Source organism: Danio rerio, chromosome 12 (genome assembly GCF_049306965.1).
Source record: "Danio rerio strain Tuebingen ecotype United States chromosome 12, GRCz12tu, whole genome shotgun sequence".
Classification (NCBI taxonomy): domain Eukaryota; kingdom Metazoa; phylum Chordata; class Actinopteri; order Cypriniformes; family Danionidae; genus Danio; species Danio rerio.
Genome location: NC_133187.1, coordinates 9,803,984 through 9,820,942, shown reverse-complemented (window position 1 = coordinate 9,820,942; position 16,959 = coordinate 9,803,984). Strand labels below are relative to the sequence as shown.

General features: G+C 37.3%; 2 protein-coding genes across 6 annotated transcripts in view; one reads left to right on the top strand and one right to left on the bottom strand.

Annotated features, from left to right (window-relative positions):
* The window catches only part of pth3r (parathyroid hormone 3 receptor), a 37,362-nt gene extending 30,108 nt beyond the window's left edge, over positions 1 to 7,254 (top strand). The window contains exons 10-14 of one of the 2 annotated variants that reach the window (XR_012387481.1): positions 2,895 to 2,961; positions 3,318 to 3,380; positions 5,047 to 5,188; positions 5,891 to 5,932; positions 6,718 to 7,198. Coding sequence is in view for 1 of the 2 variants with exons in the window: in NM_131378.1 (NP_571453.1) it covers positions 2,895 to 2,961; positions 3,286 to 3,380; positions 5,047 to 5,188; positions 5,891 to 5,932; positions 6,718 to 7,134 (763 nt within the window). In the remaining variant the exon portion in view is untranslated. 2 annotated transcript variants of the gene reach the window in all.
* pimr46 (Pim proto-oncogene, serine/threonine kinase, related 46) overlaps positions 1 to 15,026 on the bottom strand; it is a 34,135-nt gene extending 19,109 nt beyond the window's left edge. The window contains exons 1-8 of one of the 4 annotated variants that reach the window (XM_073918246.1): positions 14,420 to 15,026; positions 13,901 to 14,128; positions 13,711 to 13,793; positions 13,565 to 13,615; positions 13,124 to 13,496; positions 12,850 to 13,029; positions 12,664 to 12,759; positions 12,305 to 12,568 (exon numbers count right to left, since the gene is read on the bottom strand). In XM_073918246.1, coding sequence (XP_073774347.1) covers positions 12,552 to 12,568; positions 12,664 to 12,759; positions 12,850 to 13,029; positions 13,124 to 13,496; positions 13,565 to 13,615; positions 13,711 to 13,793; positions 13,901 to 14,128; positions 14,420 to 14,444 — 1,053 coding nt within the window. In that variant the 5' untranslated portion in view covers positions 14,445 to 15,026 and the 3' untranslated portion in view covers positions 12,305 to 12,551. Of the gene's footprint in view, positions 1 to 8,725; positions 10,616 to 12,304; positions 12,569 to 12,663; positions 13,030 to 13,123; positions 13,497 to 13,564; positions 13,616 to 13,710; positions 13,794 to 13,900; positions 14,129 to 14,419 lie in introns of those variants that run through there. The other 3 variants (XM_073918248.1, XM_068224854.2, XM_073918247.1) reach the window with 3 other exon arrangements.
* Between the last annotated feature and the right edge of the window lie 1,933 nt (positions 15,027 to 16,959).

Sequence of the window (16,959 nt, the reverse complement as noted above, 5' to 3'; positions counted from 1 at the left end):
AGATATTTTACATAAAATCTGAGAGCTGAGGGCCCGTAGATAGAAACATTCCTGAGACAAAAGCAAACAAACAAACAAACAAAACAATCTTTAATCATTCCATGTGACTTCAGTGGTAAAATTATAATCCAAAACTCCAAGAACACTTTTGTGCACCACTTGTTTTTATAAATATGACTCTGATTGTCTGTATCTTCGGTCCCACATCAGGTCAGGGTGTATGATTATTATTCGCAATATGATGTATTGACATTAGTGTCAGAACATAACACACAAGTATTGTATTGCCCATAGTAAACGCACAACCTAATCTGATGCGTAATAAATTGGCAAATGAAGTAGTTTAAGGAGTGCTATACATTTAAAAAGGTCATATTTTGGTTTTGGGGGTCTCCTCCAACAGCCTGATATGCATGTAAGGTCGAAACACTTTCATTTTCTTATAATATGCATTTGTTTTTACTTAATTATTCCAGCGACTCCCATATGACTTGTTCAGCGATTTATTTGTTCCCAAAACCCTCCTTAGCGTGATACTAATCTGCGCTGATTGGACCGAAGACAGTCTGTTGCAATTGGTCGACAGCATTCAGCGCGAGACGGAGAGAAAGGCCCACCATGGCTTGTCAACAGTACAGAAGTAGTCAGAGTGCATAGTGTATGGGTGAGCACACCTGCCAACACTTCTGTTTTTCCCAGGAGTCTCCTGTATTTCAGACCCATCTGCTGCCAACCCCCGGTTTTGTTATTCTCCCATAAAATTTCAACCATCTCCCGGATTTTCAGGGACAAATGTTGGCAGGTATGTGTGTAGGAGTGCATTAAAGCAATGCAGTTAAACACCAGCATATTGCTCTATTCTTAACCATAAGTAAAAACTGTGACACACATTCAGTATTAATCCACACAGTGGCAAAAGCCAGACTATTCTGAAACTTGACCACCACACGTGTGTAGGAGCAGCTGATGGTGGCCATAGCACTGACAAACGGCAGTGGAACGCGAGCTCACAAACAAATTTAAATCCGAAAACAAAGCAGCATGTGTCGCGTTTTCAACGTGGCATTAGACGCGATTATGAATATAAAGAGTTAACCAGATACAGTACAAGCGGTTTAATTGCAGGTACTTGCACTTGTGAAATAGAGGAAGAAACTGGTCTATGAACTGTGTTCTGTAAAGTTCCTGTCAAGTTCTGCAAAGTCCCACACATTAACAGTCTTTTCTGATCCTTCCTGTAACAAACGGCTAACAAATCTTCCATTGTAAGCATGTAGATTTTAGAAGCACTCATCAGAAAAATGACGGGGACACAGCACAAGGCTGGGGCTATAATGCTGATTTTTGCAAAAATAAACCTCAAGCACTGACTCTTCACAGCCTCATCTTTGGGAAGGGAAAATAACTTATTTTCCCTCACACTTCCAATAATATCCAGCTGAGCACAACATCTTTGCAACGATTCAACTGGCATTGGCTACAGTGTTTTTTCTTTGCTACTGTCTTTGTGGGCGGGGCCGGGGGGGTTGAATTTCCCCGGGTTTGCACGCGCAACAAATGAGCGGTGCTTTAGTTCTGTATCCACGTCACGCCGTAGTGGCTAAAGACTCGTTATTAAGACAATTCATTTGAAACACGATGAGTTCACTCTTTAGCAGATGACTCAATGGTTTTAAACGCAGCACACTTTCAGATTTAAGCGTTAGCTGGATATTTCACTTCACTTAGAGCTGTTACACACTACATGAAAGGTCATTTTCAAAAACCCATAATAGGGGCTCTTTAACAGTTTTTTGGTGCACAAAGTGTTTTTGGAGCTTCGTATGATTACAGTTGAACCACCGAAGTCAAATGGAAGGATTAAACAATCTTTTTAATTCCTTTTGCGGACTTTAATGGTCAGGTCATTTAATCTAAAAAACCTTCATTTGCGTTCAGAAGATGAACTAAGGTCTCAAGCAGTGGTGGAAAGAGTACAAAAAAAGCATACTTAAGTAAAACTACCATTACTTGCCTAAAATGTAGTGTGAGTAGAGTAAAAGTACCTGTTGTAAATATTACTCAAAGTAGGAGTAAAAAGTAGCCCTTTTAAAAAGTACTCATGAGTAGTGAGTATTATGCTGTTAAAAGCTGATGCATTTACATGTAATTTGTGTATGTGTGTAAACGTAACATTCTGTAGTGCATTTAGTTATTGCCCAGCATGCACACAATGTCATAAGATATTAAAATTAGGTTAGATTTAGGTTGTGATGTCAGGTGACCAAAATTGAATGTCTAGCCCGCGTCTAAGGACAACATTTTTGTTGATGTCCAATAATGACATCAAATGATGTTGATATTTAGTTGTTTTAGGTTGTTAGAAAGTCACCAGAATTCAATGTTAAGCTAACATCTTAAACCAACATCCTATTGATGTCAAACACTGACAATTATTCATCAGTTAAAGCAACCAAAATTCAATGTCTGATAGATGTCATAGTGCTAACGTCGACAAAACGTCAAGCTGTAACATCATTAGACGTTGATATTTGGTTGGTTTTAGGTTGGACATTGGACATTGACATCGGGCTGACTCTACTTTATGAGCCCACATAGGGCTCATCAAACCACAAAATTGTCTTCCAAAAGGTTTAGGTTTTGTGTCATGGTTTTTAACAAACTTCAGACATGAGGTAATGTCAGTCCTTCTAAAAATGTCTATTGCTGTATACAAAGCAAGAACAAATAACACCAAACTAAAATTATGTTACATTATAAAATTAAAATAATTAAAGTATTAAAAACATGAATTCTACAATCCTGAAAAAAACAACAACACAAAATGTATTTCTTGAAAATAACAATTATAAATATTTTCTGAAGGATTAAAGGCTGGATTTCTGAATCTCCAGGTGCTGGGATATCAGCGCAGGCAATCTAAAATGGATCTATCAAGTACCAATCCTGGCAGCCATTGTTGTGAGTTTTTGACTTATAATTAAAATTATGATAATTGCAGTAATTATTGTAAAAAATTGTAAATTAGAAGTTTTTTTGGGGGGGGATTTTGTGATTCTTGCTTTAATTTTCCCCACTTATTTCTGCTTTCAAATTGCTTTATGGGAAGTTGATCTTTTGTCCAACAACTATATATATATATTATCAGTGTAATGATATATGCAATAACAAAAAGCTGTATATCATACAGTGGAATAAATATACTGTATTTCAGAAATACTACATATTTTCTATTAGTAAAAACTCTACTGAAAAGACTTATGTTCCTCAAAACTTTTCATCTAGGTAAACTTCTTCCTCTTCCTCAATATCATCAGGGTTTTGGCCTCTAAGTTGTGGGAAACAAACACGGGAAAACTGGACCCTAGACAGCAGTACAGGTTATAAATGACTACACACACACACACACACACACACACACACACACACACACACACACACACACACACACACACACACACACACACAGTTTATAAGGACTCTCCATTTGTTTCATGTATTTTATTCTCTAAATTAATTACTTATACACTCCATGGTCACTTTATTAGGTACAGCTGTGCAACTGCTCGTTACCGCAAATTTCTGATCAGCCAATCACATGGCAGCAACTTAATGCATTTAGGCATGTAGACATAGTCAAGACGATCTGCTGCTGTTCAAACCGAGCACCAGAATGGGGAAATGTGATTTAAGTGACTTTGAACGTGGCATGGTTGTTGGTGCCAGACAAGCTGGTCTGAGTGTTTTAGAAACTGCATCTACTGGGATTTTCACACATAACCATCTCTAGAGTTTACAAAGAATGATGCGATAAAGAGAAGATATCCAGTGAGCGGCAGTTCAGTGGGAGCAAATGCCTTGTGGATGCCAGAGGTCAGAGGAGAATGGCCAGACTGGTTCAGGCTGATAAAGGCAACAGTAACTCAAATAACCACTCGCTGCAATTGAGGTATGAGGTACAAGAGCTATGAATGAACGCATAGCATGTCCAACCTTGAAGCGGATGGGCTACAGCAGCAGCAGACTACACTGGGTGCCACTCCTGTCAGCTAAGAACAGGAAACTAAGGCTACAATTTGCACAGGCTCACCAAAATTGGGCTATAGAAGATTGGAAAAACGTTGCCTGGTCTGAGGAGGTAAGATTTCTGCTGCAATATTTGCATGGTAGGGTCAGAATTTAGCATCAGCAACATGAAAGCATGGATCAATCCTGACCTGAGTAAACGGTTCAGGCTGAGGTGTTGGTGTAATGAAGTAGGGGATATTTTCTTGGCACACTTTAGGCCCATTACTACCAATTGACCATTGTGTCAATGCCACAGCCTACCTGAGTATTGCTGCTGACCATGTCCATCCCCTTATGACCACAGTGTACCCATCTTATGATGGCTACTTCCAGCAGGATAACGCACCATGTCATAAAGTGAGAATCATCTCAGACTGGTTTCTTGAACATGACAATAAGTTCACTGTACTCAAATGGCCTCCACAACCACCAGATTTTAATCCAATAGAGAGCAGAGCACCATTGGTATATGGTAGAGTTGAAGATTCGCATTATGGATGTGCAGCAATTTAATGTGCAGTAACTGTGTGATGCTAATATGTCAATATGGACCAAAATCTCTGAGTAATATTTTAAGTACCTTGTTGAATCTATGCCACGAAAGATTAAAGCAGTTCTGAAGGCAAAAGTGGGTACAACAAAGAACAACTAAGGTGTACCTATTAAAGTGACTGGTGAGTATATATTATACTTGTAATTAAATGGCTTACCCCAAGCCCTAACCACATTCCAAAATCCCAATCCTCAGAGAAAACCTTTAGCAATTTTCAATGTAAAAAGACCCCATTATGTATCATTTTTAAGCATTTTGAATGACAAGAACATGGACAATGTCTTTATAAATCACACCAACATTGTAATATCCACAGTCATAAACATGTCATTATACTCATTTGTCAACACTGTAAACCACCAAAACCAGTACACGCACATACACTGGGAGTTTGTGACTGGTATTGCCTTTTTTGTGGCCTATAGGAAGCTGCTGAAGTCAACAATGGTGCTGATGCCACTGTTTGGAGTTCATTACATGCTGTTCATGGCTCTTCCGTACACTGATGTGACTGGTTTGCTGTGGCAGATTCAGATGCATTACGAGATGCTCTTCAATTCTTCACAGGTATCCATTTATGCATTTTAATTCAGACTTCTCAATATATAAATTTTCGCAGTATGTCTGATAATATTTTTCCTTCTGGAGAAAGTCTTATTTGTTTTATTTCGACTAGAGTAAAAGCAGTTTTTTTATTTTTTAAACACCCTCTTAAGTACAAAATTATTAGCCCCTTTAGGCAATTTTTTTTCGATAGTCTACAGAACAAACTATCATTATACAATAACTTGCCTAATTACTCTAACTTGCCTAGTTAACCTAATTAACCTAGATATGCCTTTAAATGTCTCTTTAAGCTGTATAGAAGTGTCTTAAAAAATATCTAGTCAAATATGGTTAGCGGTCATTATGGCAAAGATAAAATAATCAGTTATTAGAAATGAGTTATTAAAACTATTATGTTTAGAAATGTGTTGAAAAAATTTGCTCTCCGTTATACAGAAATTGGGGAAAAAAATAAACAGGGTGCTAATAGTTCAGGGGGGCTAATAATTCTGACTTCAACTGTATATATATACATATGTACGTATGTGTGTATGTTTGTATAGTTTAGATAAAACCTAACTCCACCAAGTCTTATAGTAAAAATATAATTTTTTAAACACAATTCTGAACTCCAAACATATAACAATGGACCATTTTAAAACATAATATATTATCATGGTTTTGTTATTGTCCTGAAAAATTGTGCGATTTTCATTTTGACAGGGTTTCTTTGTGGCGTTTATTTACTGCTTCTGCAATGGGGAGGTAAGTATTTAACAACTTTAAATCTATACGTGTGTGATAACAATGAATGTAACGTCAATGCATTACGTCATTGCATCTATAGCGTAAGTATCTGTATAGAGGTTATGCATTGATGTTTAGATGTTGCATTCCCATGTGAACATGCCAGAACAAAATTGGTGAAAAATACCAGGACCAAAATTACACTGCCAACAAGCCTGTGATGGTCCTTAATGGGCCCACTTAGGGCTAGTCTAATGACCCCCAGCGGACTGCAAGCGCAGGGCCTTTGAGAGTTTGCTCACAAGCAAAACTTTGGACATTAAAGGGCTGGTCCCACATGGGCAACCCTCAGCTAGCCCCCCAAGAAGCCCCACTAGGTCCAAACTACAACAAAACATCTGTTTCAGATTAAAAACTTTTCAGTTCAGCCATTATACATCTGGATTCCTTCATGTCGTTCCCGCCTCTGTCACTTTATTCAAGAAACTTTTAATCGGTATGCAATGTTTAGCCTCAACAGCAGGTAAACAAGTTTAAAATAGGTCAGATTTTAGACGTGAGAAAGGTTTGTAAATGTTAAAATAATGACACAAAGGTAACTGTAGGAAAGGTGTATTCACAAGCATTCAATTGGGTTTTAAAACGACCCATTAAAACAATATTTATATGAGAGATTTGGGAGGGGTGTACTCATATATGTTGTACACATACAATCGATAGCTCTCGAGAGTTCCTGTTGAAACTGTTAGCACAACTACACAACAGCTTTCCCCTTAAGATTTTCTGTTGTTCATCATGAACAGGTGCAGGCAGAGGTGAAGAAGGCCTGGTTGCGACGCAGTCTTGCGTTAGACCTGAAGCAGAAGGCTCGAGTCCACAGCAGTGCGGGATGTGGAAGTGGTTACTATGGAGGAATGATGTCCCACACCACCACACAGAGCGTGTGTCTCAGTGTCAGTGGTGCTAAAGGCGGTCATTCTCTGCACACCATAGGAGCCAAAGGACAATCCCGTCTACAACATTCAGGAAACTTACCCGGCTACGCGCCTCAGGACACAGAGACTTTGTTTTACCCAGTGGTCCCAAAGCAGAAAGAGACTCCATGCAGACAGAGCAGCAGGAATGCAGAGGAAAGCGAGCATGATTTTGAGCCATATTTCGTAGCGGATGAGGAACATTCTGGATCCATGTCTTGGAAAGAACTAGAAACGATGCTTTGATGTAACTTGCTGGATATTATAAGTGGTGCTTGCTATTGTCAGAAGTTCTAAGTTATAAAAGCTTGTTTTTTTTGCCACAGAATACAAAACATTACAATAATAATTGTAGCTTTTTATCTCACATTTCTGAGTTTCTTTCTTGCAGTTGTGAGTTTATATCTTGATATTTGAAATTCTTAAAACTGTTTAAATCTTGCAAATGAACATCTCACAGCTTTGAGAAAAAAAGCAACAAGTAAACACGGTAATATTTTCTCATAATTGTGTTTATTTTAGCAAAATTCAGAGTTTTTTTTTATTAGTTGTGAAAAATATCATAATTGTTAGAGATAAACTCAGATTATTCTTTTATCTCAGTCCTTTTTTTAATTCTGTGGCAGAATCAGGCTTCCATATTAAGTGTTAAACTAGTAGTTCATTCAACAATATTTGTGGCATAATGTTGGTTATCAAGAATATAAATGAGTGAATGGGTCCATTCTGTATTCAACTACTTACTGGTGTTGACAGAATAGCCAAACATTGTAAATAATAAGTGTTTACATGTTTTCTGTGTAAAGTTATATAAAACTTTGTAACGATCACTGCAAAAGATGGGTTTTAAACAGATTTACAGCTCAAAATATATTTTAACATATTAAAGAATATGAAAAAATATTTAAGATTTGCTTTTCTAAAATACAAATGTATAAAATAAGATAATTTGTAGATAATATAAATGTAAAAAATATTTAAATCAGAAGTTTGCTCTCTGTTCACTTCTAATGTGAGTGTCTCACCACACTGTAAAACCAAATAGTTAAGGTAACTCAAACCATTTAAGGAAACTGATTGCAACAAACCATTTAGTTCAAAAACTAGTCCAAATGAGTACTGTAAACTTAATCTATTTGAGTACATAAAGCAACCTGAGCACAGAAAAACTAAAAAAATAAAGAAAACTCAAACAAACGGAGTACTGTAAAACCCAAAAAGTTAACGCAACTCAAACCGTTTAAGGAAACTGATTGCAACAAACTAATCTAAATGAGTACTGTGAACTTACTAAATTTGAGTAAAAGAAGTAATGGAGGACAGTAAACCCAATAAATGAACAGAACTCAAATCAACTCAGTACTGTAAAACCCAATAAGTTAAGTCAACTCAAACCATTTGAGGAAAACTATTGCAACAAACCATTTGAGCTAAAAAAAATAAAAAAAAAATCTGTGAATTAGAGCTGCACAATTAAAAGAAAAAAAATCGCCATCTCGATTTGATCGCCTAGACGATCTTAATCCAGCATTTCTATGATTCTGTCAATTATATTTTCAAGTTCAGGGGAGAAAAAAAGGCAGCTGTACAAGTCTTCACATTGTTTTACATACGTTGTTCAGTAACGTGGACACCAATGGTGTTAAAATGAGTTTGACTAAGCAGTCAAAACGAAACCAAAAGCTTGCACAACATTTAAATAAGCATATGGCATTATAGAGTTATGACTAGGCTATACGACAAGCATTATATGCAAAGACGAGAATATATATATATATATATATATATATATATATATATATATATATATATATATATATATATATATATATATATATTATTTTACATCTACAGAATTGTAAGAAAATCGTGATCTTTATTTTATGCAAAAAAATCTAAATCTAAAAAAATCGATTCAGAAAACTCAAATCATCTGAGTACTGTAAAACCCAATAAGTTAAGGCAACTCAAACCATTTGAGGAAAACTATTGCAACAAACCATTTGAGTAAAAAAAAAAACTAATCTATATGAGTACTGTAAACTTGCTCCACTTAAGTTGAAGTAATAAAGTTTTTAATTACCTCATGACCTTCAACACTGAGTTCAAAACTTTTTTCAAATGAGTAGAATTAACTTTCAGTAAATTTTGAGTTAACTACACATTTATTTCATTTGATAAAGTTGACTGTTGGGTACAGTGCATAATCTCAAACAAGCAATGAGTCTGCATTATTATTTTTATACCACAAATGATCTTTATACCACAAATACTGTTTTTACATGCTGGATAATTAAACTGAATGAATAAAAAAATTAATAATGTTATAGATTTAAATCCTAGAATCTAGACCTGGGCCAATAAGCAACCATCTAGCAATGGTCTGACTTTTCTAAAATAAACTCTTAACGGCAGAGCAACAAAATATAAAGCTGTAAACTCAAAATCCTTTTAAAAGTGCAAGCACTATGTTCTTGAGCAAATGTTGAGTTTTGAATATTGTGATTATGTATGTCTAAAGCTTTAATGTAAGTACATTTCTGTCAAGAGTACTGTGCATACAATAGGCATTTATCCTTAATCTAATTCATTAGTACAGTGTACCATTCAGTTTATTCCACAGCTAACCCCATTTAAACCATGTTCATACTTTTAAAATAAATTGACATTTTTCACAATTCACCAATTTCTGTTATTGCTAATCATTTGTGATAAATGCATTTTGAAAAATATGACTGATTTAAGGGGATCATAAGCTGCTCTTTTAAATCTGATTATGTTTTCTATTGGAACAAACATTTTCTCTTTCTCCTACAGTCTTTCTTCTACTGTGAACCTATACATCTCACATTCTTTCAGCGCTCTGCCCCAGATGCCCTCTCATTGCAGTCAGGAATTTCACAGCAGACCTTCAAGTCTCTTTCAAAACCTAGACCAAAACAAAGAGTCTTGGAATGCCCCACAAATATGCATTGTCTGTTACACTTTGGGTATCATGATTCCGTAGTACACGTCCAGTAAACAATTACTGACATCTATTTATATTTACAATTACAACCGCAGGTCCTGCAAGCAACTTGAATGATGCTAGCAAGAGGGTCTCTGGTGGATACATCAGTGACTAAATCCTAATCAATTATTAGTAAACGTGGGCTATATGCTTAAAGTCATTAAGGTGTTCTATAAAGAAAATCTGGGTATACCTAGGCATAGTCGAATAATAAGAAATCAGTATATTGAAATGACGGCAACACAATGGTTTAGTGGCTAGCACTGTCACCTCACAGCAAGAAGTGTGGTGAACTAATCTGAAAAGAAAATGAATGAATCAATGCATATATACAGTATTAGGCCTACACAATTCTAATATTTTTGGCTCAATACACCAACACAATGGACTTGAAATGAAATGAACAAGATGTGCTTAAACTGCAGACTGTCAGCTTAAATTTGAGAGTATTTGCAAATCAGGTGAACGATGTAGGAATTACAACTGTTTGAATATGTGCCTCCCACTTGTTAAGGATCCAAAAGTAATGGGACAATAGTCTTCTCAGCTGTTCCATGGCCAGGTGTGTGTTATTTCCTCATTATCCCAATTACAATGAGCAGATAAAGATCCAGAGTTAATTTCAATTGTGCTTTTTGCATTTGGAATCTGCTACTGTCAACTCTCAAGATGAGATCCAAAGAGCTGTCACTATCAGTCAAGCAGGCCATCATTAGGCTGAAAAAATCAAAACAAACCCATCAGAGAGATAGCAAAAACATTAGGCATGGCCAAAACAACTGATAGGAACATTCCTAAAAAGAAAGAGTGCACCAGTAAGCTCAGCAACACCTAAAGACCTGGAAGTCCACGGAAAACAACTGTGGTGGATAACTGAAGAATTCTTTCCCTGGTGAAGAAAACACCCTTTACAACAGTTGGACAGATCAAGAACACTCTCCAGGAGGTAGGTGTATGTGTGTCGAAGTCAACAATTGAGAGAAGACTTCACCAGAGTGAATACAGAGGGTTCGCAGCAAGATGTAAACCATTGGTTCGCCTCAAAAACAGGAAGGGCAGATTAGAGTTCTAAAAAAGCCTTCTTAGTGCTGGAACAACATCGTGTGGACAGATGAGATCAAGATCAACTTGTACCAGAGTGATGGGCAGAGATAAGTAGAGAAGAGTCGCTGGGGCACTTCAGATCATTTTGGAAGGGCACTTTCTATCCAAGACTAAAAAGGGCATGTGCACTGCACAGGTTGAGCCCTATGTGTGCACGTGCCTGCAAGGTAATACCTGGTGATTTGTTTTTATATTATTATAACATTAATTATCAATGAACTGTAGGTTCACTGAATGAGTGTGATTACATTTATTTATGTAATTTTTGGGCTTATCGTTCAGTGTTACCATTTCAGACATCTTCACTCTTCATTAAAACCTGATGCCTTATTGAGTGAAATCATTCACTTTGCAGTTATACTTACTTACTTAATTTTGCCCTCTACCCCTTCCGGGGCATGGGCCACCAAAGGTAGATCTCCAGAGGTTCCTGTCCTGGGCCATTCTTTCTACTTGTCCCCAGGTGTAACCCATCCTTGTGATGTCTGCGTCGAGGTCGCATCGCCAGGTGTTTCTTGGACGGCCTCTCTCCCGCTTCCCTTAGGGGTTCCATCTGAGAGCCTGTCTGGTGATGCTAGTTGGTGGTTTGCGAAGGGTGTGCCCTATTCAACCCCATCTTCGCTTCCAGGTCCGCTTGACAGGTCCTTCTCCATAGGTCGGTGTTACTGATCGTGTCAGGCCAGCGAATGTGCAGAATCTTTCTGAGACAGGTGTTGATGAATGTTTGGATCTTTCGGGTGGAAGCTTTGGTTATCCTCCAGGTCTCTGCCCCGTACAACAATACTGATTTCACATTAGAGTTAAACAGGCGGATCTTCGTGGTCATGGTAAGTTCTCTCGAAGCTCAAATGTTCTTAAGCTGGATGAAAGCAGCTCTTGCTTTGCCAATCCTTGCTTTAATGTCTTTATCAGTTCCACCCTGCTGGTCGATGATGCTGCCAAGGTAGGCAGTTATAGTGTTGCTATTTTGATTCATATGTCTGTTTTTGTAAATCATAGAATAAATAAGACTTTCTTTGGCATTTAGCCTTTCTGTCCTCAGTTGTTCAGTGATGTAATGGCTAAAATAAAATCATAAAAAGATGTTTGTGTATTTTAAGTTAATTACACATTACATATTGGCAATAATAAGAATTTGTTAAATGTTTAAGTAACTATATTAAACGTCATTCAGTTATCTTCTGTAATAACATATTGGCAGATGCTATGTTTTGCTGAATTAAACAAAGTTTACTGGCCATTAAAAGTAGGTTTGAACATTTACAGTATATTTTACTGAAAGCAGTAAAGACAAAGAAACTGCTGTCTTTGGGTATAAAATAGGTTTTATTCTTAAACAGAATACATTTTAAAAATATTTCTTATTCATTTGTTTCTATTCCTGTTCTCATATCAAAGCATATTATGTTAGTTTACCTCATCCTCTAGAAACTTTACTTGTGTCTACTGTAAACTAGCTAGTGTGTGCGTCTTCAGCTCCTCTAGCTTCACACAGAGCCTCAACGAGGCAGCAGAGGAAGTTCAGGATCTGCTCTCCTCAGTTCCTCTGCTACTCCTGCTCTCCCTCTACAAATAATTGACAGTGTTTATCTACACTCATCAAGACAATGCAACTCAAGCCATGACTGCTGGATTCAGGTAAGTGTGATGTCACTAGCCACCTGTGCAGTGCAACCAGGCATGGCGCTCAATGTCATCTAAAGTGGGCCGATCAGCTGGCGATGCACTGAGACACCAGCCAATCAGCTGACGGCACTCTGAACACACAACACCGTCTTCAGAAACCCACAACAACACACTTCTCCTCGCTAATACACCGTCTCCATCTGTGTTTCTGAATCTCTTACCTGTTGACAGATTTCTAGTAAAGTGCAGTGTGCTTCTGGACTTGACCCTCTGTGCGCCTCTGAAGGGGAAACGGTCACACAGGATGTTGTAGAGGGTCACTCCTACTGACCACACTGTAGCTGGAGTGGCATTATAGCGCTGTCTGCTAAACCACTCAGGAGGAGCGTATGCAGGAGTGCCTGAGAGACACAAGAAGACCACAAACACACTCAAAATGCTCATCACAAGTTCACAAACATCCACAGAATGCTTTCGTTTGAAACTCAAACCCACCTGCAAAGTATTTGTAGGCCGAACGCTTCAGCAGATCTCCACAGCCGAAGTCCAGCAGCTTGATGTCCTGGCAATCTGTGGAGATCAGCAGGTTCTCTGGTTTGACGTCCCGGTGCAGGACGCCGCGGCTCTCGCAGTGTTTCAACGCCGCGATCAACTGCACCAGCACTTTTTTGGCTAGACGCTCGTCCAGACAGCCGTTCTCCTCACAGAAACTCTGGAGATCTTGGCATGGAGCCGGACGCTCCAGGATCAGGACGTAGCGTCTGGGACGGTCAAACCAGTCCAGCAGCTGCAGGACACTGGGGCAAGCAGGAGCTGAAGTGACGCGGGTCATCAAGGCCACCTCTAGCGGCAGCTGACCCTGACCTTCCTGCAGGACGAACAACTCCATTACATCCAGCACTGAATCAAGCACAACAGATTCACACGGGGACTTACAACTTTCAGTCTCCTCTGCGTCCGGTCCTTACACACGTACTTGATGGCCACCTGCAGATAGTAAAAGCACAGTAAATCACACCTGCCTCATTTAACATTTACTGACAGCAACATTTCTGAATGAAGGAGGGAGGAAAACGTCTTACTGGCAGTCCATCAGACCTGCGGATCCCAGCAAACACTGAGCCGAATCCACCGCGTCCCAGCAAGGGGCCCTTCATATACAAGTCTGCAACACAGAGGAGCACAAGAATTGCTGCAGGGTCTTTGATGACAAATCATTTCAGATTTGTTATAACAAGAAGAGTCATAACAAGAAGATGAGTGTGTGCTGACCTCTGCGAGAGCGCTTGGCCGGTCTCCTGGACGAGGTGGACTGCATTTGCTGGCTGTCGCTCTGCCACTTCCTCTTCTTATTTCTCTGGTCGGTGGAGACAGACTCAGCCAACTGGGAAGGCAGAGGAGCCAAATGACTAGGAAGCTCAGCGGTGCCATCATGTGTGCCTATGTCCAGAGCTGCTGTCTGAGTGAAAGCAGCACTCCTGGATCTGGAGCGGCCTGAGGCTAAAAGACAAATCACACACAGCAAACACTCAACAGTGAAACTGTTTAAGCAATGAGATGTGTTTTAGTCAGATTCTAAAAGATTTGGATTTTTTTTTTGTTGTTGTTTAATATTAGTTTTATAATGAAGAGGCATTTATTTTAATAAAGTAGAATGAATACATTTGATCAGTTTACAGCAAATAAATTAAGATTAAGTGAATTAACTTGGACATAGTTTTTACATTTAGTGAAACGTTGTAGAACATAGCATGCCAATAATAAAGAAAATGAAAGATTTTAAATACTCACCTCGTCTTTCACCCATCTCCGCCATGAACAGCCTCAAACTCCAACTTAAAGAAAAATAAACAAAAAGAAATAAATATTTAAATAAAATAAATGAATAAATAATAAAATGGAAAATAAAAAGAGCACAAATTAAACCATAAAAATACAAAAGCACAACAAAAGAACTGTCCTGAGAAATAATCTGGACTTTTTTTTCGAAAAAAGAGAGAAACTATTCAAAGATAAAATCCTCCGATCTCCTTCTGCAATAAAAGTCTCCTGTCAGAAATCCTCCGGGCTCTTGAATATTCGCAGTATTGCACAGAAATCCTCTCCAAAAGTCTCTGAGTTCGCCTCGTCTCTCAACCAACAGCGTGAGATGGTTTCGCGTGTTTATATATCGAGTCAAATGTCAAATTATAACACGCGTTGCTATGGCAACTTAATTTCAAACACCGCTAATTTAGATACCTGTCCTCGCATGTAACGTAAGCATAATAAATAACATACGCATTAATATATTTTAATAGTTTTACATTAAAATACATATAAAAAATTATTCTTGGAGTAATTACTTAATTTTATTTTATGGCCTAAAAATCAGTGTCAATCGCAGACATGCGCAATCAATAGGTTGTTTGCAGTCACGTGGTACTAATGACACGAGATGGCGCTCAGGAAGTAACGTTATAAAACTGAAAGGTAACTTCTTATTCCTGGGAAACCTTTTTTTATCGATTGTTGGTTTGAAAGAGTTTTTGTCTGGGACTTATTTAAAAATGATGTCAATATTCTGGAATATGGAGAATTTATGACATTTTATAATTTTCCTCTGCCAGCCAAATCCTTCAATTGTGTTATAAAGAGCTTGTCACCAGGTTATGTGCATTCATTTAAAATGTTTCTTTACTTTAATGAGAGGAAAACAATTATGCCTAAACTTTATTTTGGATGGAGTGTCTTTTTTTATAATAAATGTGACAACACAGACATGTCAGACGATTGTTACATTACTACACCTCCCTTTCTGGACCAATTTTTCTGACAGCGTTCAAAGGAAGAGAGCGTGGTTATTACCTGAAAAGTTCATCATATCCAACAAAATAAGAGTGATACATTGTAAGATGTTGCATAATGTATATCCTACAAACTCCCAAATTGCTAATTATTTTGATATATCTTATTTATGTACTTTCTGCAATATACATGAAGTTGCATTCACGTTAAACTACTTTGGAACAACATTTTTAAAATTTATTTATCATCCTTATTTAAATAGGATTTAAATGTGTCTATAAAAGATATATTTCTGTATTTCTCCGGTAATGATCATGCTCTTGATCTTATTGTTAATTTTTTGTGTAATACTGTAATTTTTTATACACAAAAATAAGTTCCCAAAGACAATACCTAGATTTAATACTTTTCTTGCTGAAATTTCATTCAATATTGAATCTCTTAAGCTTATTAATAATAATAATAATAATAAGAAGAATATGTTTACTAAAGCTTATGATAGTTTTTTCTTAATGATTGAGGCTTTGTTAAGTTTTTTTCTTTTCTTTTTTCTTTTTCTTCTTTCCTAATTTTTTGTTATTGTATTTTCACTTCAATGCAGTGATGCTATTTTTATTCATTCATTCATTTTCTTGTCGGCTTAGTCCCTTTATTAATCCGGGGTCGCCACAGCAGAATGAACCGCCAACTTATCCAGCAAGTTTTTACGCAGCGGATGCCCTTCCAGCCGCAACCCATCTCTGGGAAACATCCACACACACATTCACACAAACACTCATACACTACGGACAATTTAGCCTATCCAATTCATCTGTACCGCATGTCTTTGGAATGTGGGGAAATCGGAGCACCCGGAGGAAACCCACACGAAGGCAGGGAGAACATGCAAACTCCACACAGAAACGCCAACTGAGCCGAGGTTCGACTATATTTATTATATTCAATAAAAAGTTATTTTAAAAAGCTGAAAGAGGGGTTGAAGTGGATAGAGAAATACTCTTGTGATTTTTGTGGTATTGTTTAAGAACCTGCTACTCATCTGTTTTTTCAATGTGTACACTCAAGATTATTTTAGATTGATGTTTCTAACTGTTTCAACGACATTTGGTACACTAATACAAACTGGATTGTATGATGTCATATTTGCTTTAGTACAAAATAGAATTGATTCAAAAAGTACAGCTTATTTTCTTATACAGCTATTAATATAACTTGGAAAATACCATGTTCATGTCAAGAAATGGGCCAAAGCTAAGCCAAATTGTGAACATTTTATAAAGGAGATTAAACAATATGGTACTACACTATGTAACATTAGAAACAGAAAAGCTAAAAAACATATGTAAATTTAATTTGATTAAATAAATGTTTTTATTATTATTATCTTATCCATTTATTTATTGTACCCCTGGCATCTGTTTATTTTTTTGTTTGTAAAACTAATATAACTTCTCCCATTTTTATTTTGCTCCTAATTGTTGTGAGATGTATATTATTGTACTAATTTTGTACATTTTTACAGTAAAAAAGCTAAAAGGGAGACA